General features: G+C 40.1%; 1 protein-coding gene across 1 annotated transcript; it reads left to right on the top strand.

Annotated features, from left to right (window-relative positions):
- Positions 1 to 15,269: 15,269 nt before the first annotated feature.
- LOC131242556 (purine permease 1-like) lies at positions 15,270 to 17,149 on the top strand. The gene is made up of 2 exons (XM_058241275.1): positions 15,270 to 16,096; positions 16,556 to 17,149. Exons 1-2 carry the CDS (start codon positions 15,341 to 15,343, stop codon positions 16,880 to 16,882), a joined length of 1,083 nt encoding a protein of 360 aa, XP_058097258.1. The 5' UTR covers positions 15,270 to 15,340; the 3' UTR covers positions 16,883 to 17,149.
- The last annotated feature ends 8,114 nt before the right edge of the window (positions 17,150 to 25,263 follow it).

The following is a 25,263-nucleotide window of genomic DNA, read 5'->3' as shown; positions in this document are numbered from 1 at the left end:
AAGCGGTGTTCCATGTTTTTATACCTTGCAGACTTCCTAGGGCCGCACTGATGTTTTTCAGGGCCATCCAACTTGTTGATAAGACCATACAAACATGGCCAAGGGAAGATACAAAATCAGCTTGATCCGAACTTCCGCGTTGTCTTTTTTTTTTTTTTTTTTAATGGTACTATTGCAAAACTAGAGTATCGTTCTTTAAATATTTTGAAAATACGCATGCGTTTGTCCAGAAATAACCTAGGAAAAATCCCTTATAATCACTACTCAGTAATCATTTAATTACAGTTACTTCCTCCCATGTTGTAACGTGAAATCCGCTCCATCCGCCACGAGTCTCCATGAGACACAATGGAAACCTACACGGGAAACCTATGGTTAGCATCCCATCCCCGTTGGCCTACGTCATGCCTCATCCACGACTCATGTAGGCCGTATCAGGCGCGGATTAGATACTGAAGTGACGTCACCAAGTTATGTGGTCCCCACCATAATGTATTTGTTATATCCATACCATCCATCCATTTGAAGATATTGTTTTATGGCATGATAAAAATAATGAGATAGATCTAAAGTTAAAATAGACCCCACCATAGAAAACAGTGGGGACGTGCCATTTAAAACTTCTTAGGGGTCACGGAAGTTTCCGATCAAGCTTATATATTTTTTTTCCACTTAATCTATCTCTATGTTAATTTATGAATAGGTTGGATCTAAAAAATACATCATGGTGGCCCTATAAATGTTTCGGCGGTGGGTGTGACTGATCCCACGGTTTTCCGCGGTGGGTGCACTTGAATTTAGATCTATATCATTCTTTTTCTAATGCCAAAAAATGATCTCTACAAATGGTTGGACGGTATGGATATAACACATGTATCATGGTCGGGTCCACATAGCTTGGTGACGTCACTTTAGTAGCAATTTGGTTACTGACCTTGTCAGTATCTAATCCGCACCCGTACCACAGGAGCCGTGGGGATGGCAGGCTAACCATTGGTTTTCGTGCGCAGTCTATGTGTCATTAAATTCATTTATTGAGCGTAAGCCACATAGATAAATTGAATATATGAAAATCAACCATTCAAATCAGCCACAGCTTATTTACTTAAAAATATTAGGCAATTTTACATTGTTTTTACTGTTGTCCTCTATCCATCTCACTGATTGGGCTGATCTTTTCCCAATCTCTCTTTTTTATCATTATGTACCAACTGTTAGACCTGAAGAGCCTGGGTGTACTAATGACGACGTAAAAACTTTAGATTGTGGACTCTGTCACCATGTGTATAAAAGAAATTATTATAATTTTTTATAGTGTAACTATAATTAAATGATTAACAATGGAGAACAATAATTATATGGCTAGCGTTTATTTTTATTTTTCATAATATACATATCTTTTCAATCTTGACAAGTGGCCATCATGGTTCGTTGTTCCAGGTCATTTGTTTGTTGACTCTCCCATGTAGAGGGAGGCATCGAGTCGACAACTCGACTCGATTCGGTTTTTGCAAGTACCTGATCTAAACTCTATCTAATTCGGGACCGAGTCCAGCAGTGCTGACTTGATCCGAACCGATTCCTTGCTGGCCTGACCTGAATGAGTCCAACTCGGTCAGATAAATCGAGTCGGATTGAGTTGAGTCTGTTCGGTTGATTCGGACTGGGTCAAGCTGAATCGGAGACTCTGGTGCTGAAAGGAAACATGAGAAAAATCGGGAGAGAAAGAAGGAAATGAGGAAAATTCGGAGAGAAAGAGGGAGAGAAAGGATGAGAGAAAAGAGGAGGGAAGGAGAGGAAGTCGGCTCAGGCTGTGGTGCCGCACCACGCCAAGCCGTCCGCCAAACCCGAGTTAGCAACCCAAACTCTCCTCTCACACCAGGTAGGACCTCAAAACCATGCTAGGCCCTGTTCGTTGATCGTGCTTCAACCAGCAAGACGGGAAGACTAGTATGGTTGCAGCTTTTACATGCCTCAAAGGTTCATCTGGCAACGCCGGCTCAGGTAGGGTTAGGGTTCAGGTAGAAGAAGGGTAAAGGTAGAAAAAAATCTAAAATTTGACTTTATACTACCCAATTCCGGTCTGGATTGGATCGGACTGGATTTGACCGAATCGGATTCCAGATCAAATTGAGTTGCTCCATGACGCAAACTCAACTTGGTTTGGGGTTTGATCCAAGTGGGTCTACTCGATCCGACCTGACCTTAGCTTTGGGTTCGGGTCGGATCGGATCTAATGAGTCCAATCGGATACTACCCACCTTGGCTTTCGGTTCGGGTCGGATAGGAATCGACGAGTCCGATTGGATCCTACCCACCTCTACTCCCATGGTATATGGACCATACCCTTCAAAATATTGTAGTATGGAAGATCCTACTGACCTACGTGAAAGGCGTAATGTCTTAGTGGGCCCCACTCATGTTTAAGCTAGGACTAAATGTAAATTCAATTGTTGGTAACTCTAATCTACTTTACCATAAATTAAGAAAGCTGAAAAAGTTTAAGAAGTGTATTTAAAATCGACATGATTTGCTGTGTGGAATTTCAGTCTAAGAGAAAAGTTTCTAGTAAGCTCATCTTTCACTTGTGAAGTGAGCAAACCTATTTTCCGGTGACGTGAGACGCATCTGGTAATATTCAACATATTCACCACCATCTTCCGTTGCAAGTGGATCAATGATCTATCATCGGACGTATCTAACATTGGTATCGAAGCCTGAGAGGCGTGCCTTTATCACTTTAATCATGTATTTTTTAATAAAATAATAACTGAGAAATTGGACGATGAGTTCAAGGGGTACTCCACCCCTGGAAATATTAATGGAGAACACCCTGACGCTTGCTTATGCTAGAACCACCACTACTCACTTAAGAGCCTTGACTCTCAAATTAATTTGATACTAGGTCTCAATAAAAGAGTACCTTAAGAAAATGTCGGCAATGCACCTGATGTAGAGCAGGTTACGGACACTTTCATGTCCGAGATGGATCAAAGAAGGCCATATCAGAGGCAAAAGTCATCAAGACCGTCAGAACCTTAAAACAGTCATATCTCGCAAACTGGAATGAGTTACTCAACGTACCATATATGATTTTGGGGTAGGACAAGCCACTTTAACATCAAATTTATGCTCTTAGCATTCTTTTCAATCCAACCTTGCAGATTCACCTTGCAATACAAACATATATGAAACGTAACATTAAGCATTATCATGTCCATAAAACCAAAAGATAAACAAGGAAAAATATGCAATATTTGACACTCAGGTCTCAATTAAAGAGGACCTTAAGAAAATGTCGGCAATGCACCTGATGTAGAGCAGGTCACGGACACTTTAATGTCCGAGATAGATTAGAGAGGGCCATATCAGAGGCAAAAGTCATCAAGACCGTCAGAACCTTAAAACAGTCATATCTCGCAAACTGGAATGAGTTACTCAACGTACCATATATGATTTTGGAGTAGGACGAGCCACTTTAGCATCAAATTTATGCTCTTAGCATTCTTTTCAATCCAAGCTCGCAGATTCACCTTGCAATATAAACATATATAAAACGTAACATGAAGCATTATCATGTCCATAAAACCAAGAGATAAATAAGGAAAAATATGCAATATTTGACACTCAGCAAAACCCATCGACACTCTTGTTAAGAAGAGTCACGGACTTAGCTAGTCTCAATCTCCACCTTAAGACAAATGTGGAAAGAACTGAAATGGAACTTATTCCAAACACAAGTGCAGTTGCTAGTCTGATGTAAGGGTTGGTAAGTCATTATCAAAGTAACTCGAGACTGGCTCATGAGAGGGTTGTTAAAAGGATATTTTGATACCCGCGTGTGACTGCATATTACATGTTATATTACCAGGAAAAAAATCTTCATCTATGAGGATACTGCAATGCAGATTGGGTTAGCGATTTAGACGAGCACAATTATATTTCTAGATATGTATTGTTACTCCGGGGGGGGGGGGGCGTCTTTTGGAATAGTAAAAAGCATCCCTCTATCGCATTTTCTGCCATGAAGTTGAAATATATTATGGGTTGCTCTAGTTAGGAAGTTGTATGGTTAAGGAGGTTGCTTCAACATTTGAAATGTGTACCGTATATTAATGACTCTATCAAATTACATTATGATATCATGACCTAAATATCATAGTAAATCGAATTACATCCAGATCCGTTATCACTATGCTCGAGATATGGAGGAAAAGAAAAAAGTATTCTTGGCGTATGTACCTACTGGAAGGATGGTCGTTGATCCACTTACTAAGATGATTGCCCGATACGCTTTTTCAAACTCCCATCAAGAGTTTGTGTTTTCTTGGGATGTGATTTTATGACATAGATACTTTGATACCTTTTCTTTTGTCAACTTATTTATATCCAAACTTATATATGTATGTATATTAGTGGTTCTTTTTAGAAAAAGCTTAAAAACAATGTCAATTCTTTATTAATTTATAAATGATATTCATTACAATTAATAGAATAACAAATAATTAGAGAATAAAATAAAAGTGATAAATACATGAACCATCCATATAAATAGATGATATAGGGGTAGAGATGTCGCCTCCTCAAAGGATGAAAACATAAATAGTAAAGTGGATTCTACCGGTAGCTAGTTGGGTCGAGCTGAATGTCGATGGGTCATCCAAAGGCAACCCGGGCCTGGCTAGAGCAGGAGGCATAGAGGTGAGAAAGGGCAGTTTTTGTTTGCATTCTTGATTGGCTACGGGGCGGGTTCAAATAACATTGCAAAACTCAGGGACATATGGGACGGTTTGTTCGTCTGCCTAGAAATGGGCCTAACCAAGGTGGCGATTGAATCAGACTCCATGTTGGTGGTCGATTTATTGAATGGAATGCCTCTAGTGTCTTGGTGTTGGAAATACTAGGTTTCACGGATCAAGAATATAAATGACAAAGGTCAGTTTTCTTTTTATCATGTTCTGAGAGAAGGTAACGCCCCGACGGATAGGCTAGCTCGGATGGGTAGTGATCAACAAGCTCCTTTTCCGGCAAACGTATGATCTCCCGCCCCAGATTCGATGGCTGACTCTACTGTATAGAGTGGGGTTGGGCTCTATTAGGCAATACCCTTATGGGAGATCGGCTCCTGGCAGTCCAGTTTGTACTTGGTAGTGAGTTTTTTGAGTTTCATCTCTCCTTATAATAGGCCTTCTCTCGGTCCTTTGCCGAGAGTTTTTCCGAACGGTGCAAGGTGGAAATGCACATAGCATGGCAGCAATGTAACTTAGAGAGCTCTACTAGACGCGAGGAATGAACGTTTGTGCAGGGTCTCCACTTAAGGCAAATGGAGCCTTCTAGTGATCGCTGGCAGTCATGGAGAGCTCATTCATTAGATGCAATCGCTAAAGGAAGTGATTTATTTAGTAGTAGATTGGTCTACGTTCAGAGACTTTGTGTGGAAGGGCAGGGCAGATTCGGTCTATTTGTTTTAGAGACTTAGGCTGCCGGTTGTTTGTATAGGAGTATCTGGTTATTGCAGGGAGATGGGCAGTAGCTGGCGGAGGGTAAGTATAGGGCTTAAGAAGTGGAGGAGTAGAAAATGTCTCCTTGCTGTAGGTTCACAAGGTGGCGTAGATTTGAAGTTTTCTGCCTTTTAAGTGGCTGCTTGGCATGCTCTAATTTTTTCTTCTTTTCCCCTTTTCAGTCTTCTATTTTCTGATATGATAGGTGAGGCCCGATGTTTTTTATGGAGCCCACCCGAAAGTGTAGCTTGTATATCTTCGTTTATTTTATCAAAGATTATGAGCATGTGTCTCCTCCTTTATATATATATATATATATATATATATATATATATATATATATATATATATATATATATATATATATATATATATAGTAATTATGTGACTAGGATGTTTGATCTTCCAAGTAAGAACTCGGTTGATTGAGATCCAACAACGGAAGGTTGTGGATATTTATCATATTCATGTGATATTGTAACGATGATGCTGGATAGTAGTGATATAATCTAAGACTAGGCGCTAAACTATGTTAAGAAAAAATATAAAGGTAAAAGTAAATGCTATGAAGATAAATTATGTTTGGCGTGGACTTTGAGCTTTCCATCATGTTCTTTTTTAATAGCTTCTGGAGGCAGCAAAACCCTCACTAGGTTTCCTTGTTCAAAATCTTTTGTGGCACAACTTTTTATATGCTCTTCCCATAATAGATCTTCATAAATCTGAAACCGTATTAGATCTCTTGCCAGCGTGGCTGCAAATGATTTCATATGTTGAAAATTGTTTTCAGGGCTCTATCTCATCGGATCCGGTTCTATCATGGATTAAAAGTTATGATCAATTTACGATCCACCTTATTTTAGTCCAACCATGGTAGGAATGTGTCTGTGACACGTTCTACATCAAACCCCTCAACTTGAAAAAAAACTCGTCCTCGAGTTACTCAAGGAAGTTGGCTTATGATTCTAAGATAACTTCTGACGCATATGTTTATTAGTCAATTTCTTATGCTTGGCATTGAGCTCTTAAGCTAACATAATACATATACTCATGTTTTTCTTGACTTGACTAGTATCGATCAATTCTTTCACTCCTGCCTTCAAGATCTGACATTCTTTCTGACACACCTGACAGTGAGGGCAGTTGGGCAAGTTAGCCCCAAAGACAAGGCTAATGTAATGTTGGATGTCCCTCAAGGGGACAATCCATCGAGTAAATCTTCGGGCCATAAATCTTTAAAATCGTTCAGGAAAGACCTTAAATTTGAAGGAATGTCTAAGGATTTTGATTCTCTGCCTTTTACCACTACGGCATATACCTCGCCGTTTCCTTAGATTTCTCCACGACACCTCGAATGGTCAAGAGGGAGTTCCCCTCCACTTTATAAGCTTCGGGATATTTTTTTGGTGTCATAGGGGTAATGCTTATCTTTCGACCATCCTTAACAAACATATAAACATTGTCTCTTCCTCGATTGGTCGCATCACGAACTGTCGTAGTTGACCGAGTAACATATGGCATCCTTCCATGTCTACCATGTCACAAAGTATCTAATCTTTATAAGTCTTACTAATTGAAAATGAAACAGTGCATTGTTCAGTTACCTTGGTCTCGTTCACCCTTTTAATCCAACCAATTGAATAAGGGGAAGGATGTTTTGTCATAGATAGTTACAACTTGTTCACCATCACTTTCGAGATGATGTTCTCACTACTATCACTGTCTAATCACATCATAGACCTTACCGTTGATGGTGCACCACGTACGGAATATATTATGTCATTGTAGATGTAATTCTTTCAATGGAGTGTACATTAGTCGTCTCATGAGTACTAGAGATTCACTACGATTCTCGCCCATCCATTCTTCGCCATGTTCTCCTTCCTCAGTGACTTGTTCATCTTCATCAAAGCTAAGGTCTTCTTCTACGGCCTCCTCTTCAATGCCCCCTTTGTTAATGCTCAAGTGGGTTGCGAGACATTGAAGCCTAAATGGGCCGCTCTCAATAGTTACAGAAGGTTGAAGATGTCCTACTACTAGTTCTTTTTCTCGTGTCAATTTTGAATCCTGAGTGGGACCCATCATGGGGGGCCGAGTTGAAGGATAAAGCTGAATAAGAACTCTTGTAAGCTGTGTTTCTGCCCTACCTGTCAACTAAACTACTTCGTCCATGGTCCTGACTTGGTGCATCTTAACTCGGTCTTGAATCGCCGATCGTAACCCACATATAAATCGTACTACCTTCTGTGATTATGTTTCTGACAGATTGTTTCATATTGTCAACCGTTGAAATTCCTCAATGTAATCTTTGACAATTCAATTCCCATATCAACAATTTTGGTATTGCTAGAACAATATTTACTCGTAATCACTAGGGAGGAATCATAATTGAAGAAGGCGTCTCAGCCGTGACCAAGATGAGATGAGTGTCTTGTTCTGTCAGACACGTGAGAGTTATAATTACTTCCACCATGCAGAAGCACCGAATTTTAATTTGCAGGCCACCAACTTTACCTTTTTATGCTCTGACACATCCATGTAATCAAAATATCGTTCTACTTCAACAAGTCAGTCGAGGAAATCTTCTATATATTATAATCTGTTAAAACTAGAAAGTTCAGCCTTACGTCGATAGTCTATTTCAACATGATGTAGATGATCTCCTCCATGAACTAGTCATCGGGCAAACCCGTCATCGAGGTCTTTGACGCTAGAACTCGCATTATCTGGTATAGCCCTACGATTCACCACTGGTAGTGCTCTACGAAAATCGAGGTTGTGTCATACATCAACAACGGGCGGTTGAGCATCATCTAGGGTTCAGGATGGAATTAACGTAACCGCAAGACAGTCAAGGGTTTCCTGCAGCCTTTGCATGGTCAATTGACTCTCCAGGTAAAAATCTTCCATTCTTTCCAAAAGATAATGAATTCTTCGATCACCGTCCATATGATTTTGATCTATACCTTCATTGTTTGCCATCAGTCCGAGGAGAGTCTTCACTCTAATACCAATTAACGCAGGGAAGGATTTGATGAGGTCGATCACCGTCTTCCTCAAGGATAACTACTCCGAATACATGGAGCTTTTCTAGATTCCTCGCAAAGATTTCTCGAATCTACAAGGAATATAAATATAAATAATTTTAAAATATATGAAAGAAACTTGTTTGATTATTAATAAATGAGTCTACAACCCTTTAAATAGGAATACCAATACTTGGAAGAAGTTTAGGAATTAAATTATAACTAAAACTCCCTAAAATTTGTAACTTACTATAAGTAATAAATTTCTATTTTATAGTAAATGTCCTATGTGGCCTAACCACGTTATTCTCCTAATTTTTTTAAACACTTTTCATGTTGGGCGCAACTCCTAAAGCCCAACGGATGAAGAGTTATAATCAAATTAAAACTTGCTATTTATAGTAAAAATAAAATTAAACATGACATTCGAACATCGATATGATGGAATCTCGCAAATTCGGTGTGGGAATCTCGACATGGGTAGGCTAGTTGGCTAAAGTAGCTCATCCTACCCCAAAATTATATATGGTACGTCGAGTAACTCATTTCGGTTTGCGAGATATGCCTGTTTTAAGGTTCTGATGATCTTAATGACGTCTGTCTCCGACCGGGCCTTCTTTGATCCATCTTAGACATGAAAGTGTCTGCGACCCGCTCTAAATCAGTCCCCTCCACTTCAAAAGAACTCGTCCTCGAGTTTTCATGCTGCCTCAGTTGTTGATTCTCGATCTGGTGCACTGTAATGATACTTGGATCAAAAGTTATGTTTAATTTACGATCCACCTTCTTTTGGTCCAACCATGCTAGGAATGTATCTGTGATATGTTCTACATCATTTTCCTACAATGGAGGCTCCAAATCCCTTTTGTTTTTAGTTTCCTTTTTTAAAAAGGGAACTTCCACCGTATCCTCCCGTGAGAAGGGAGTTCGGCTACGGAGAGATGTTACAACCGTGGCCTGCTCATCTCTCCTCTTTATTTCAAATTTTAAATTAACATTCAAATTTAAAAATATATTTATTATTTTATTTAAAAAATAAAAATAAAAAATTGGGTCATTACCATAGGTGAGAACAGTATACTCTAAATACGTGACTACATACCCATTACTTGGTTCCCAGTGGACGATTTTTTTCATAATAAAAAGTCCAATGATTAGAAAACAGGAAAAAAGAAAAAAGTGCTACTGTTGCTATATGTGAGCACATGCGTGTCAAAGTTTCAAAACCTCACTTGACACGCCTCACAAGTCCAAGGAGTCCAGTTGAATAACTTGGAAAAGACTTTTAAGTGCATCCTTCCTGCATTTCAATGTTTGCGGCCCATTATGACATGTGTAGGACATCCAATGTATCCATCACTTATACCGTCTAATGTCCTCTTTGGTGCCAAGAAAATTAGCCCGTTCAAAACTCAGGTTTGCCACCCAAGGAATGTTGGGACTGAATTGTCCACCATTAAAAAAAATTTAGATTGTGTGTGGGATCCAACGTATTTTTTAAATACCATCCAATCCATTAAGAAGATAACCCCCAATAGGATGGTATAGACATGCTAAAATCCTAGTCATGATCATTTCCAAAAACAAAAAAAAAAAAGTCTCCCTTCAACCGAAAAAAGCAGACTCCTTTTTCCGGGTAAGCTATTCCAAGTCGGATGGTGCTCTTTTGAACGGTTACGAGTACAACTAGGGCTGTCAATTGTCCGGGCTGGCCCATTGGGCCTCACACATGGCCTGCTTCGGGCAGGCTTGGGCTGGCATACGAGGCCCGACAACCAGCCTAGGGCCTAAAATTTAAGCCTGTTTAATAAAGAGGCTGGATTCAAGGTCCGTATTTAAGCCCATAAGTTCGGCCCAGCTCGTTTAGGATTACAAAGGCATTTTGCATTTTTTATTTCATATACCATGCATGACAAGACACATTTAATGAAAAGCTCAGATCTCGTGCATGAGTGACTGAACGCAGGCGCGAACTGGACCAGGATCAGGCTTTCCCATAATCATCATGGCCAACCGTGGGGGTTTTGTTTTCGCCAGTAACCAGGGTCTAGATTTTACTTGGTCGGCTGGGCTTGGAAAGACATCTGAAAGACGGCCCTATACGATACCCGAGCTTCATGGAACCCACCATGCGGTGAGTGTGATATTCGCTACTCTGTCCATCCGGTCTGATGCACCTTTTCCCGATCCCGGTATAGTACAAAAATGTTGAAAAATATGTTGGAAATTTTGAAAATAAAAATAAAATAAAATTAATTAATTTTTGTTTCACCTGGTTGACTCACGTAAAGATTATGATGTCTTTAAAGTGTGATTCGCCTCCTTTTTTTACAAAAAAAAAAAAAAAAGAAAAGAAAGTCAAAAGACCTTCTCATTCATAGTAGGCAGAATTTACATGAAGATTGACATTCACCCCCTTATTAATTGCTGATGGGCTACAGATGAATACAGCTGATCTTCTAGCATAATCGAACAATGGACTTATTTGCAATATTCTTTGATGGAGATGTTGTCTGAAAAATTTTTATAGATGAGGAAATATCTGTTGGACTTGATTGATGATTTGGACCGGAATGGTCCGGTTTATATAGACATGGGGGAGTAGACGGTTGCTAGATGGTCATCAATGATTCATAACCAAATTTCAACAAAAAAAATCAGCTAGATTTAATACTCCAGTGGAGAACAATGTAAATTCACACCTAAAACCACTAAGTTGGCCAGCTGTGGCCCACCGAAGGTTACGATCAGGTTTATACTCTTTCATCATTCACACCTGATGAATAGGCAGTTAGAATATACTCACACCATGTTAGGCCTGCACACAAACCTACGTATAGTTGGCGACTCCAAAAAATTTTCCTGTTGTGTGGCCCATTTGGGTTGTGGATCGAGATGATTTCTGGCCCTAGATTGAATCGATGAGGGCTCACCCTCCCGACAGACAGTGGATGTAGCACACACAAGGACTGTGGGCTCATAGATCAGGGGTGTTGTGCTCGGACTTGGATTCGGTATTGACCCAGAACCCACCTCAGTTTTGATGGGTGCTGGAAAAGTTCTGTGAGCCCCACCATGATGTCTGTGTTTTATCATGCGATCCAATCGTTTTTAAAGTTCATTATAGGTAATGAGTGCCAAACGACGCAGATCCAAATCTCGTGGACCGCATCATAGAAAGAAGTGGTGATTGATTGTCCATTAAGAAACTTTCTAGGGCCTAATTTAATGTTTATTTGCCATCCAACCAGTTGATTAGGTCACACCGACCTAAATGAAGGAAAAACACAAATATTAGCTTGATCTAAAACTTTTGTGGCCCTAGAAAGTTTTAATGGTGGGCATTTGATTATCACTTTTCTTATGGTGTGGTCCACCTGCGATTTGGATCTGCCTTACTTTTAGATTCATGCCCTAAAATGAGTTGACAAAATAATCAGACGTGCAGATGAGATGGCAAAATGGATGGACCGCATGGATAATATTCACAAATCATGGTGGCTCTTGGAGCTTTTTTGGCTAACTAGTACAAAGCACTGTGGCCTATCATGATTCATGTATTTTATCCATGTTCACTTTTTAGAATTGAGCCTAAAAATGAGGCATATCTAAAGCTTAAGCACCACACTAACGGAAAGAGTGCGGGTAGTGACACTTGCCGCTAAAATCTTCTTAGGCCTCACCTGAATGTTTATTTGTCATCTAACGTGTGCATAAAGTTACATATAACAAGTTACGTATAACTGAATCAAGGAAAACATAAAAATCAGCTTGATCTAAAACTCCAATGGCCCACAAGCAGTTTTCAACGGTAGGCATTCAATCCCTGCTGTTTCGTGAGGCGTGGTTTACTTGAGCTTTGGATAAAGCGGATTGGCTGGTGTACCACACACTGGCTATATAGCCTATGTATTGACGTCAGCAAATTCTGTCGGCCTCATCATAAGGTATGTGTTATATTTAAACTGTCTATCTATTATTTTAGCTCGTTGTAAGGCTTGAGACAAAAAATAAGACAGATTGATTAAGTGGACCACATAACAAAAAGCAGTGGGAGATTGAATGTCTACCACTGAAACCTTTATGCAGTTCACATAAGTTTTGGATCAATATGAAATTTGTTTTTCTTATGCGTTCAGGTCTTTTTGACCTTATGAACAGATTGAATGGAAAATAAAGGTTATAGTGGGCTTAAGAAATTTTTAACGGTGAAAATCATTATCTGCTATTATTTGTGGTGTGGTCCGGTTGATATTTGGATATGATTCATTTTTTTGTCCAGTAGTATAAAATGATATCGAAAAATGGATAAATAATAAGGATATAATAAATACATCGTCATTGTAAGGCCCATGTAACTTTGATTTACTTTAAACTGTTTAGTACAACTCGGAGCTCGAGGAGCGTCAGCGCCCGTCTTCGCACAACACGTGCCTATATCGGCTATACACCAGCCAATCCGTTTCCCTTGCAAAATGGGCTAAAAAAGTACATCATGGTGGGGAACGGATTGGTTACCCCCCGCCACCAGCCCCCGTGGGTGGTGGTCGGTGCTCTGTGGGACCCTCCATGATGTATTTATTTCATCCATTCCATTCATACATTTTTAAAGATCATTTTAGGGCTTCATCCAAAAACTTAGAGGGATATAAATCTCAACTGGACCACACCACAGGAAAACAATATTGATTGGATATCCACAATGAAAATTCACCTAAGGCCCACTGTACTGTTTATTTGACATCTAATCTGTTGATTAGGTCATACAAGCCCATGTGAAGGGAAAAACAAAAATCAGCTTGATCCAAAACTTTTATGGCTCCCAAAAGGTTTCTAATGGTCTACGCTCATTCAACACTGTTTCCTGTCATGTGGTCCATCTGAGATTTGGATATAACTCATTTTCGGACTCATACCATAAAATGATCTGAAAAATTATATGAACGGCATGGATGAAACACATACATCATGCTGGGGCCACAGACCCCCGACCACCAGCCATTGGCTGGTGGCAGGGGAGTAGCCAATCCGTTTCCGGTGGTGGGGCCAGAAGAATTTTGAGCAGCAGCGACCAGTACCAAGCCGTGCTAGAGGGACACTACGGAATCGGGTCCGTTGTACTTGCTGCGTTAAAATAAAAAAAAAGTTAAGTAAAAAAAAAAAAAGGGAAACGGATTGGCTACTTTGGCGGCGCAGGATTCAGCATATATCTCCTTCTACTGGGGCCTACATGCTAAGCTGGACCAAGGATATGAACCATCCATATCGTAGTTACTATAAAAAAAATAAGCAATTAGCATTTGATCACGCATCAATAATTATTCTAGCCCTTGATTTTTAAAGTTGAATGTAATCCATTTAAAATTTCTTTTAATTGTCATAAATAGAATACAGATGGTGACGATCAAGATTATACTATCAACTTTAGTTTCTGAAGATGGCCCTTATATCATAAATTCCACAGCGTGGATGGTCTCAATCATTGGTCCACTCAGCAATTGGGCACCAGTATGCGGTAACAAGCGCTGGATCCTTGTGAAGCATCCTTCGCCATTGGTACCAAGTTGCGTCCCGCCAAATCCCTCTTTTTAATTTTCTTTATTTCGTGTGCTATCTTATCATTTTCTATTATAGTGGAATCTAAATTGATGGCTCGCGGTTGACATTCATGCTTCGATGACTGAAGTTAGAGACTCATGCTGATCTCCAATCCTAGCCATCAGTTCTATCCGCTGAAAGTCGGGCCTTGAGATTTTCATCTTTGAACATCTTGAAGTGCAAAATATGGACGTCTAGGATCATCCCATCACGTTGTTTGCCAACCACGGGCTAACTAGGTGGTGATCATCTACGTGTGAGGTCTCTGGCGTCCTAATCATAAGTAAGATGGCCCAAACAAAAGGCAATGGTCCACGTCCAACCTAAAAATACAAAGAGATCGTGAGCATCTTCCAATCCACAGACTAACATGTCAGATCTACGGTATGGATCAACAGATTGGACGCCCCACTCGTGTTTTTAACAGCTGTTAGTATGTCTTTTTCACTTTATTGTATCCACTTGCTTTTACCTTCGAAATTTCATGCACGGGTGACGGCATTGTCTAACAAGTACGCTCCCAAACTTTCTAAATTTCAAATTTCGTAGGCTCCACTGAGAGCCTAAAATCCAAGGGTTCACCTACTTTTGTTGAAGGAATCAAACTGTATTGAATTTCTTTGGACGTGGGTTCAAATGTCCCTCTAACTCATAACTGATGTTACACCCACTCATCTGAAACTCCTCTCTGTTGGTGCGATTAATGAAGACATTTCTACCTAAATCAAAAAGAAAGTGAAAGGAGAAAGTTCCTGGTCGCTACAAGGGAGTGGATTTTACAAAACTGGGGGACCCCACATACCTTGGGTGTTCTGTGTTGCAGAGAACTCCAGTCCTGTACGTAAACAACCCTAATAAAGAAACAAGGGTTGTTATATCTCCATTTGATTTTTGATCGATGCTGACGCTGGGTAGATGTTGGTATTGTATTTTGGATTTTAGAGCATGTGTATACATAATTGTCAATGGTCAATGGCGACGGCTTATGAATGCAACAGAAGCCGTTATTTTGCTTTATAAAATCTGAACCGTCGAAATTTTCATCATAGTCACTAATGACGTTGTAAGCCCCTCTCTCCCTTCATAGTCTATATAAACCTCTCTCCTCTCACTATCCAAATTCACTCAAGATAGAAGCATTGAGTCTGCTGCTCTTCTCCAAACACATCTGGCATACTTGAGAAAGTAGTGTAGAAAGAGTGGGAATTAAGAACCATGGCCATGAACATTGATGGCATTGAGAGGATGGAGCAAGGAGTTCCAGAATCCTCATCACCAAAGGAAACCCACAAACGCAATGTCCAATGGTGGTTAATTGCCCTCAACTGCACCCTTACCGGAATAGGGACCATCTGCGGCCCACTGCTTCTACGGCTTTACTATCTCCATGGCGGGAGTAGGAAATGGCTAACCAGCTCTCTGCAGACAGCTGGTTTCCCCATCCTCCTTATCCCGCTCTCCATTGTCTACATGCGCGACCGGGCTCGTGGGATGCAATTCCTGCTGGAGCCCAAGCTCTTTATATCGAGTGTGGTGATCGGACTCCTCATGGGTCTCGATAACTACATGTATTCGATGGGTTCTTCATTCCTTCCCGTCTCCACATCCTCACTACTCTTCGCCACTCAGCTCGTTTTCACTGCATTCTTCGCTCTCATCATCGTGAAGCAGAAATTCACTGCCTATACCATCAATGCCGTGGTGTTGATGACTCTGGGGTCGGTGTTGCTAGGGATTCGCAAGAGCGGTGATCGTCCTGCGAATGTAACCAACGGGGAGTATTTGCTGGGTTTCATCGTCACTCTGGGGGCCGCTGCGTTGCTGGGATTCGCATATCCATGCACCGAGCTCTCTTACGCCAAAGCAAGGAAAGCCATCACTTATCCGGTTGTGATGCAGTTTCAGTTCTTCACGACCTTGTCTGCCACCATTTTCTGCGCTACTGGGATGATTATTAATAAGGATTTCCTTGTAAGGAACTATTTAGTTTTAACTTATGGGACTAATCCACATGTGGCAATCGTGGCACACGTTTCTGAGATCCAAGCCATTCATCTGGGACCCGAGACGTGGAACCATCCCCACATGATATTAAAATAATGTCTTGTGATGGAGCGCCGACCAAAATAGCTTGCTAGTAGGACCCATGGGCCTGGCGAAACCCTATAGAAAATAAAACGAATAACAATAACTCAGCTGCCAAGATACATGGTTGGCCCGGAAGAAGATTAAACGGGCCTTACCTAGGCTGATGAATCCACATAATGAGCGGCTAGGATCTAATACTCGTTTGCCACTTTAGCATGTGATTTTTATTATATTTTTTAAAGAAAGGTAGAAGCACACCACCTGCACCTGCAATTTTGTTGGTAATGTAGAAGAACAAGGCAAGTGAATTGAACTAACGATTTGCATCTTTCATATATTCAGGCCATTTCAAGGGAGGCGGCAGAGTATGAACTTGGGGCGGCCAAGTACTATGTGGTGCTGGTTGGAATTGCTGCTGGGTTTCAGATGATATTTATGGGAACTCTGGGGCTTGTCTTCTGTATTTCATCTCTCTTCGCTGGCATCCTCAGCGCCACTCTCCTCCCTTTCACGGAGATAGCAGGGGTCATCTTCTTCAAAGAGAAGTTCACGGGAGAGAAGGGAATGGCCCTGGCTCTCTGCCTTTGGGGCTTCACCTCTTACTTCTACGGTTCCTACAAGTTGAACAAGAAGCAAGCAGCCCAAGAAGAAGAAGAAGAATCCAAGTAGCCCTAAAAATTAAAAACAACCAGAACGGAATCCAAGTAGCCTTGAAAATCAAACACAATCAAATGCGGAAGCAGAATTTGTTTCAAAATCAAGATACGTGTGCATGGCCTTAATTAGTCCATGCATGTTTTGTAATTTGTACGTGGACGCCCCCTTATTGATTTACATTGCTTCTTCTTCTTTTGTAAGTTTTTTCTCCTAAAACGAAACAAAATGTGTAACTCTTGATATTGAGATGTATTTATCTTTTGAGTGAAAGTGAAACCATATTCACGAATAAAAAATTCATACAGCTTCGTCCTTTTGTTAAAAGAAGGTCATCCAAGCAGGGTGGTTTTTGGGCTTGACCCATTATTTGTACGGTCCAGATTGGGCAGGATGCATGTCTCTATACGTTTCAGAAGTCAGATACTTGTTTATTTCTGCATTTTCTTTGGGTGCTTATGATACTCGGGCTATGACACGATACTCAGGCACTCATTATCTCCGATTCACCCCACAAAATTGTGGAACTCACTGTTGCTAACCAAAATCTCAAAACAAGATACAATCCTAACCTTGATTCGTGGACACTTGTTTGTTCTCTTAGGATGACTGGATATTTTTCATTTTTAAACTTCCAATAAATCTCCACCAATCCAATGGTCAAATGATGAAGTTGATGTAAAATTTTGGCTCCTGATAATTTAATTGAATAATTATATTGGACTTCAACGCCACGTTTGCAATTTTAATTGTATGTGCTCATGCTCATCATCCACCACAAGCTGCCTAGGAAGTGGGGTGTTAAAATAAAGACAGTGGGTCGACTGTGTTGAAGGTACAGGGAAATTCGTGCTCATGCTCATGCTCATGCTCACAACACTGCAATTTTTCTCTCCCAAATATATTGCATATATATTACACAAGGTAACTTCTAACATACACCCAGATCAATAGCTCGAGCGGTAGACTGAGTTAAAGGTACCTCGTTTCAACACTGAGGTCTTGGTATCGAATCCCTAGAGGGGGTGGCTAACAGAGAAGTGTGAATTGACAGTGTAACGCTCCCAAATTTTGTTAAAAAATATTTAAAATTTAAAATTTTATATTTTAAATTTTGAGTGAAAAGAGATTTATTGATCTCATCATCCTTCTTCTTATCTCTTTTTATTCAAATTTTTCCCGTATCTCGTAGTTTTCCAACGAACCTTCTTTCTTAAGAAGGAAACGTGAGAGAGAGCAAGAGTTCTATCAAAACAGAAAGAACCAAAGAAAACTTCGTAAAAAAAAAACACGAAAAGGAAAGTTGGAAGGGGGATTTTGAAAATTGTTTATTTAGGTTAGTATTTTTATTTTATTTATTTATTTTCTTTATGTAATAGTTAATTTGACCTGATTTACACATTGGATGGATTGGATCCATTAGACATCCATTGTGTAGGTTTAATTAATTCATATAAAAAGGTATGTGCATAACTTGCTAAAGTATAAAACCTGAGATTTTAAGGTATGGGTAGAGCTTTAAGGCTAATATGTAAAATGTGATTTTTTTTATGATAGGCAGATATCAGTATGATCCGTACTATTCATGGGTGTTATAAGAATTAATTATATAATATTTTTTAAGAATCAGATCGATTCGACACCTTAATAGACCGTACTGGTCATATATCTATCAATCTTCTTTCTTAGCTTTAAAAAAATGGAAGAATAATTCTCTACGTAAGATACAATTTGGCACAAAGAATTATATAACATATTTTGAAATGTGTGATTAAATCATCACCATTCATTAATTCCTTAAGATTAAAATAAATTAAAATATTAAATTCTATACAGATCAGACCATTTGATCGGTAATATTGATTTGAATAAATAATAAATTATACGTTTTATTCATTATGTGTAATCCTAAGATTTAAAGAAAATTTTTATTTATGTGATTTTAGGAAGTCCTAAATCAATTCAAATCGTTGGTTCACGGAATCATCTCCACCACATCAAGGTAAGTGATCCCGATGTATTTCTCATCCATCAAGTTAAAATAGATGGATTGTTGATTTGTTATATTATTATCTTGATTTAATTACCATGATTTAATTGACATGATTTAATTGTCATGTACTCTTAGTTGATTTAAAGGATCATGATTTCTGTATTAATAATGATATGATTTGATTAATATGTTAGACTATGATGATTCAAATGTGATAATTGAAAGAACCTATGCAATACACGATTCATGATTTCATGGTGTATCTATCAATTACATGCACAACATATGTTAAATTCCTGGAGGACCTCCCTGGATGGTATATCCTGGTAGAATCGTTACCATAAGCAAACTATACTAGTGGAAGCCTACTCAAGGAGTAGATGTGGGCCTTGTGTATGCCTACTAAATGATAGAAGCCCGCCAAGGAGCAGATGCGTGTTGACGGGTTTCCAACTCAAGCAAGTGGACGGATTTTCACTTGATGCATTATTGCATTACATTTGCATTTTTTTAAAAAAATTATATTGTGTATGATTTTTAGGCATTCTATTATAATTTGATGTAAAAAATCATGTCAAAAATTCTCATTAGGCCTAACCAGCTTATCTTTTTTATTGAAAGAAAAACCGTACAAATGTGAATGAGGGTGAGCTGGTGGCTTAAGAACAGGAATATGTGGTCGAGCCGAAAAGGACTTAAGGGACACGTGGCCCTATTTGATAGAGGAAGAAGTTGCTGCCTTAAACTAATCATGATATTTTTACTTTAATTATATTTAGTTTTCTTAGATTGTTAATAAATTCTTTTCAGTTGTTAAACATACTTATTTCACTCATAAGACTCCGAATGGGAGGGTCTTTAGTTATGTTTATGATTGATTATTGGAATAAATGATCGTCTCTTATTTTTTTGAGATGTTGTTGAGAATGAATGAAATGTAGATCTACGGTAGAGCTACCAGGTAGATGAATAATTGTATAATTGAATGAAATTAGTACACTCAATGTATGTGTCATGGGCCGAAACTTGGGTCTGAGGGTGCACACTCTGTACTCGAATTTTGGGGCGTAACAAGCAGTGGGTGTACTAACAAGCTAGCAAAAGGAAAAAAAAAAAAAAAAAGAGGTAACTTCTAACATTTAGAACTTTTCTAAGCCTCACCATAATACCATGATTTATGTTTAGACTCATATTGTCCATCGATTTTTATTTTTATTTTTAGATAATTATGGTGCATGAGCCCATAAATGAGGTACATCTAAATCTCAAGTAGACCATATACCATAGAAAGCAATAGGGATTGAACAACTACTTTTGAAAGCTTTCTAAGGTTCATTGTGAGGTTTATTTGCCATCTTTTTCTCTCTCCTTTTTTTTTCATGAAAGGGTGGGAGCACACCACCTGAATTTATTGATAATAGAAAATGTTATAAAATATTGATTTTATAAATATATTTTAAAATAAAAAATAATATATATAATATATAAAAGTGTTTGAAAAATAACTTTTTGTAGGTTTTGGGAATAGTCCCACATTGGAAAAGGAGAAGGAATTTTTGTGGTTTAAATGAAAAGTGTGGAGTACCTTATTATTTGCTCACATAGTCCATAGACTATGGGACTTGCGTCGCATTGGAACACCCGCGTGCCCGCACTCGGACTCGGGCACGAGCGTGGGCTCGGTGGGAGGGCGTGGGTATGTAAGGCAGTGTGGCTGTAGAAGCGCTAGTGGCGCACTTTGCACTTCCCTTCGCGACTGTAACTGCCTGGATGGGTTTCCAAACCATCTCTCAACCCATTTCAGCAGACCAATTCGAGAATTGAGTAGCCATACATCTTCTATACTCCAGTGATTCCAGTAATTCAGCAACTTTAAACATTTGCTTGAACTGACCAGTGCAGTGGTCTAAATCACAATTTTCTTGTCTTTCTTTCTTCTAGGATTTTTTACTTTTATTGTATTTCTACCAGACTGAGTGTAACAGAGTGCCAATAGGTGAGCCTTCGTGTTTGCTGAACGCATACCCACATCATGCTCGTCGTATTCTAGAAATAGTTTGCCTGTAACCTATCAGCATACTCAATCTTTTTTAGTAGGGGCAAATAACGCTTTAAGGATATCGTCTCAGACATGCTTCAGCTTGTCCCATTCAAAACAATTTTATTTTTCAGTTTCCACATTATATAGGAAAATTATTAATTTGTATAATCTACAACAGAAAATTCTTTACAATCATTCGGGTATGCCTAATGAAAACTGGGCCACACCTATCATATAAACCAAGCCAAAATCAAAAGAAAACCAATACAGCAGCCCTCTGCAAACAAGAAACAATAAACCAGCCTTCAAAGCCCCGGAGAACAATCTGAAATGATCCAGCAGATGAAAGAGCACCTGGCTGCTTCTGGGACGTCCGGGAGAGAAGATAGCAGCCACAAGAGCCTACTGTCACTATTTTTTGGGGACAGATTTTTTTCCGGGAGAAACTGAGCTATACACCCAGTCCCATAGATTCGGGCTAGCCCTAAGCCGCCAAAAAGAGGACACCGGGCTCGGACTCGCCTGTCATATTCCCTGTGACCTCAGTTGGCTCCTTTACAAAACACCCCTCCGCAGAATACCTTGTGCTGGGATCCTTCACAAAGAGCTGCATCACACAACAAGCAGCAGAAACAAGCAACACCCATCAATCTTCAGCCCACACTCCCAAGCATGCAATAGACGAAGCAAAAACAGAAGAAGCATCAGCCATCCGCAGCAGAAATGCTAAGCACGCCCAATCCGCCCAACCTGCTCTTTCAGGGCATCTTTATCATCATAGGAAGGGCACTTTCCATCTTAAATTTGATCTTCAACATCATCTGATATTGTAAGACTTCCAGAAACATGACTATGCCCATCTGAATATTGCTTCTACATCTGTCTTTTCTGACTTTTGAGGAAGATAAGCTCTCCAGCAAGCCACAAACAAGACCAGGCAGAGAAGGGTGAACAGCAGGGCCAGCGACCAACTGCAACGGGCGAATGGCCGAGCTGAGGAGATGGCAATGGAGTGGGAACAGAAGAGGGGCCTCCCCAGAAAGCCGGGCGTTGACGACTAAGCCGGAAAGGTCAGCCCAATTGATGTAGAGAGGGTCGCGGACAGTTTCATGGCCAAGATGGATCAGAAAAGGCTCAATCAGAAGCGGAGGTGATCTGGACCGTAAGAACTTAAAACAGATGCATCTTGCAAACCGGAATGAGCTATCGAACGTGCCACATATGATTTTGGGATAGGACGAGCTACTTTAGCCACCGAACCCTGCTATGCCAGGTTGGCCATGCCGAATTTGTGAAATACCATTAGATCGAAGGTTAAAATCTCATTTTATTTTCTTTTTTACTGTTTTTAGTAAGTTTTAATTTTGAGTATAACTCTTCATCCGTTGGGTGGCTAGAGTATCCTACGTGTGTTTTACATGAGCATAAGGGATCATGCTTTAGAATTATCTGAAAAAATTGATGGACGGTGTCAATCTAACACAAAAGTCACGGTAAGATCCAGAAAAGTTATAGACGTTAAAAGTTGTGTTGTGTAGTAAACAGTCCATTTGTGAGGAGAAAAATTCTGCGCATTTTTTAAGCTGCAGTCATGGGATATGACGTGGTCCAATGAGAAGTGACGGCACTGGAAGTTCCCGTTCGTTCAACACAGAGGATCCGCACTCAGAAATGGTGTGGCAGTTCGCTTGAGGAGATATAGAAATTGTGGCTCGCTGCCTGACTGTGAAGGTTCTCTGTTGTCAAGATCAGGACGGTTCACTCATCAGGGCTGATGGTGCTATCTGCTGGTGGCTTGGTTTCTAGTGTTTGGCTAGTAGAGGTGAGGTGTGGCTGGAGAATCCAATGCTCTCGAGGAAGCATGGCTTTTCCTGCTTTTGGGTTTCTGGTGCCCCAGAGAAGGCTTGGTTGGGAGTCGTAGATCCCAAGTGAAGTGAGATCCTTTCAGAAGCAGGTGTGCCAGCGGTGGTGTGGCGCAAATATCCCAATGTGTCCAAGTTCCAGTGTTCCTGGTCATTCTGTTCATGGAGCAGCCTGGTGTTGAGATAAGTCCCTTGCCATGCTTTTTATTCTCTGTTTTGTGTGCTGTTCAAGAGTATGATTAGCTTTGCTTTATAAAAAATAAAATAAATAAATAAGATAATCTTTGTGGGGCTGGGTAGTTTGTAGTCTTTGTTCCAGTTTTGGGTTTGAGGGGTTTATGATAGGCTGGCACGGGATGTTCTCCATTCCGGCCGAATGTGTTTATCTTTGTGTAGCTCCCCCTTGTTTAATGAAATGAAATGAAATGAAATGAATTCTTTCCAAATTTATAAATAAAAAAAAAAAACTATAGTCAAACTCCTACATTTATGCTATAATTACAGTGACTGCCTATTAATCGCCTGGTTAAAATTAGGCCCTAGCATTTTGTATACGTGAAATCCACTTCATTCATCAAGTGTGCTCCTCGAAACACCATGGAGAACCCCACACGAAACATAGTTTTAGGTCCCAACCACTACTCGTGGGTGCCAAACCACAAGAACAGTGAGGATGGCACGCTAACCATAGGTTGGTTTTTTTTTTTTTTGCCGGGTCTCCATGTATCCATATGTCATAAACCCGTTCATTAGGTGTGAGTCACAAAGATAAACAGCATATACGAAAATCAGTTGGGTCCAAAACTCAAGCGGCCACAACTTAATTACTTAAAAGCTTTTAGGCAATTATACATTGTTCCCCATTGTTGTCGGCCATCTTAATTATTTGGTGAACATAATAGTTATGTTGTGATGGCTATGTAAAACACGTGTGGTAGACGATTTCAAACCACTGTGGACAAAACAGGAAGCTGGATTTTATTAAACAGTTTATTTTAGTCATTTTGGTTGAATTTACATTGTTGACTTTGTGACCATGTGCATAAAGAAGTTATTATAAAATATTTAGGGTGTAACTTTTGGTAATTCAATCCCACGGGGAACTTCACGCACTATACATGCAGAAAGTTACATCAACAACAAAATTTTGAAATTAAATTGTTTTGAAATTTCACAGCTCTCTCTCTCTCTCTCTCTCTCTCTCTCTCTCTCTCTCTCTCTCTCTCTCTCTCTCTCTCTCTATTTTGAGGAGATTTTGTTGTGGGTCAAATATTGCATATCAGACCCAGTTATTGCATGGATTTGCAAGCATGATACCGTTTAATGGCACGATTTAATCGTGTTTGAGATGCAGAGTGTATTTACGAGCATGGACTGAAAAAGGGTGCTTAAAGCATGAATTTAACGCTCTGATGACACCAAAGCATGGGACGGACCCTAGGAGACCAAGATCGACAGATTTGCACGCTAGGGATCCAAGAAAATCGAGAAACTGATGCTCAAGTAGCCCGAAAGACGTCCAGAATGCAAGATCGTAGGGTTCCCACCATTCATTCAGTTCAAAACTCTATATGTAGGCTGAGGATAAAAAATTAACTGTACACATCAAAAATCAGCCATTGGATCGCTGTGTAAGTGGTCCAACGGATAGATCATCCCCTTAAATCCTTAAACGAGGCCCACCTGATATCTGGATATTCTCCAGTTTTGGTCTGAACCGTTTAAATGAGCTAACAAAACGGATAGACGGAGCGGATTTCTCGAAAACATCATAATGGACCCCATTGGAGCATGGTGTGCATAGTGCACAAGCGCACTAGCCGTGCACAGAAACGAAGAGTCGATCAAACCAACTCTTGACCGACTTCTTCTCCCAAAAATCAAAACGCAACAGCGTTTACGCCGTTCGACGCTGTTTTGCATTGTGGGCCCCACTCATCATCTAGTTTGAAGATCGGATCCGTCCATTGCATCCAGAGGATGGGTGTAACCCACGTCTAGGTGTCATTTTTCCCCTATGCAAGTGTACGTGCATTTTCAGCCGTTAAACGCAGAATGAATGGCTGGCTTACAATTCAGTGGGCCACGCCAAAAGTTCTCCCAAAACCGACCATCATAAACGGTTTTTCGAGATGTAACGAGTAAACGGAGTGGATTTTTGTAACATCACCGATCATGGGCCCCACTACCATCACAGCGCGAAGGCGCAGGCTCTGTTTCGCAAACAGCCTGCGGATGAATCTCGTGGGCCACCTCCGTGCTTCAGCGGTTCAATCTGGACCATCCAGTGGACTCCAAAGGGCCCTGCAACCATCGCCTAGGTGGAAGATTCTCAGAAGGTATTGAGAAACGATTTCTAATCTTCTAATTACAGGTCGGACAACAGAGTGAAAAAAGTCTATGGACCACACCGAAATCATTCAAGAACTGTCCATTCCTGATGGGTTTTTCGAGTTAAATCCGATGGACGGCGTAGATCTCTCAAACGTCGGCTGCAGTG

The sequence above is a fragment of the Magnolia sinica genome, chromosome 4 (genome assembly GCF_029962835.1).
Source record: "Magnolia sinica isolate HGM2019 chromosome 4, MsV1, whole genome shotgun sequence".
Taxonomy (NCBI): domain Eukaryota; kingdom Viridiplantae; phylum Streptophyta; class Magnoliopsida; order Magnoliales; family Magnoliaceae; genus Magnolia; species Magnolia sinica.
Note: the sequence above shows the minus strand (reverse complement) of the source record. Positions and strands in the feature narration are given on the sequence as shown.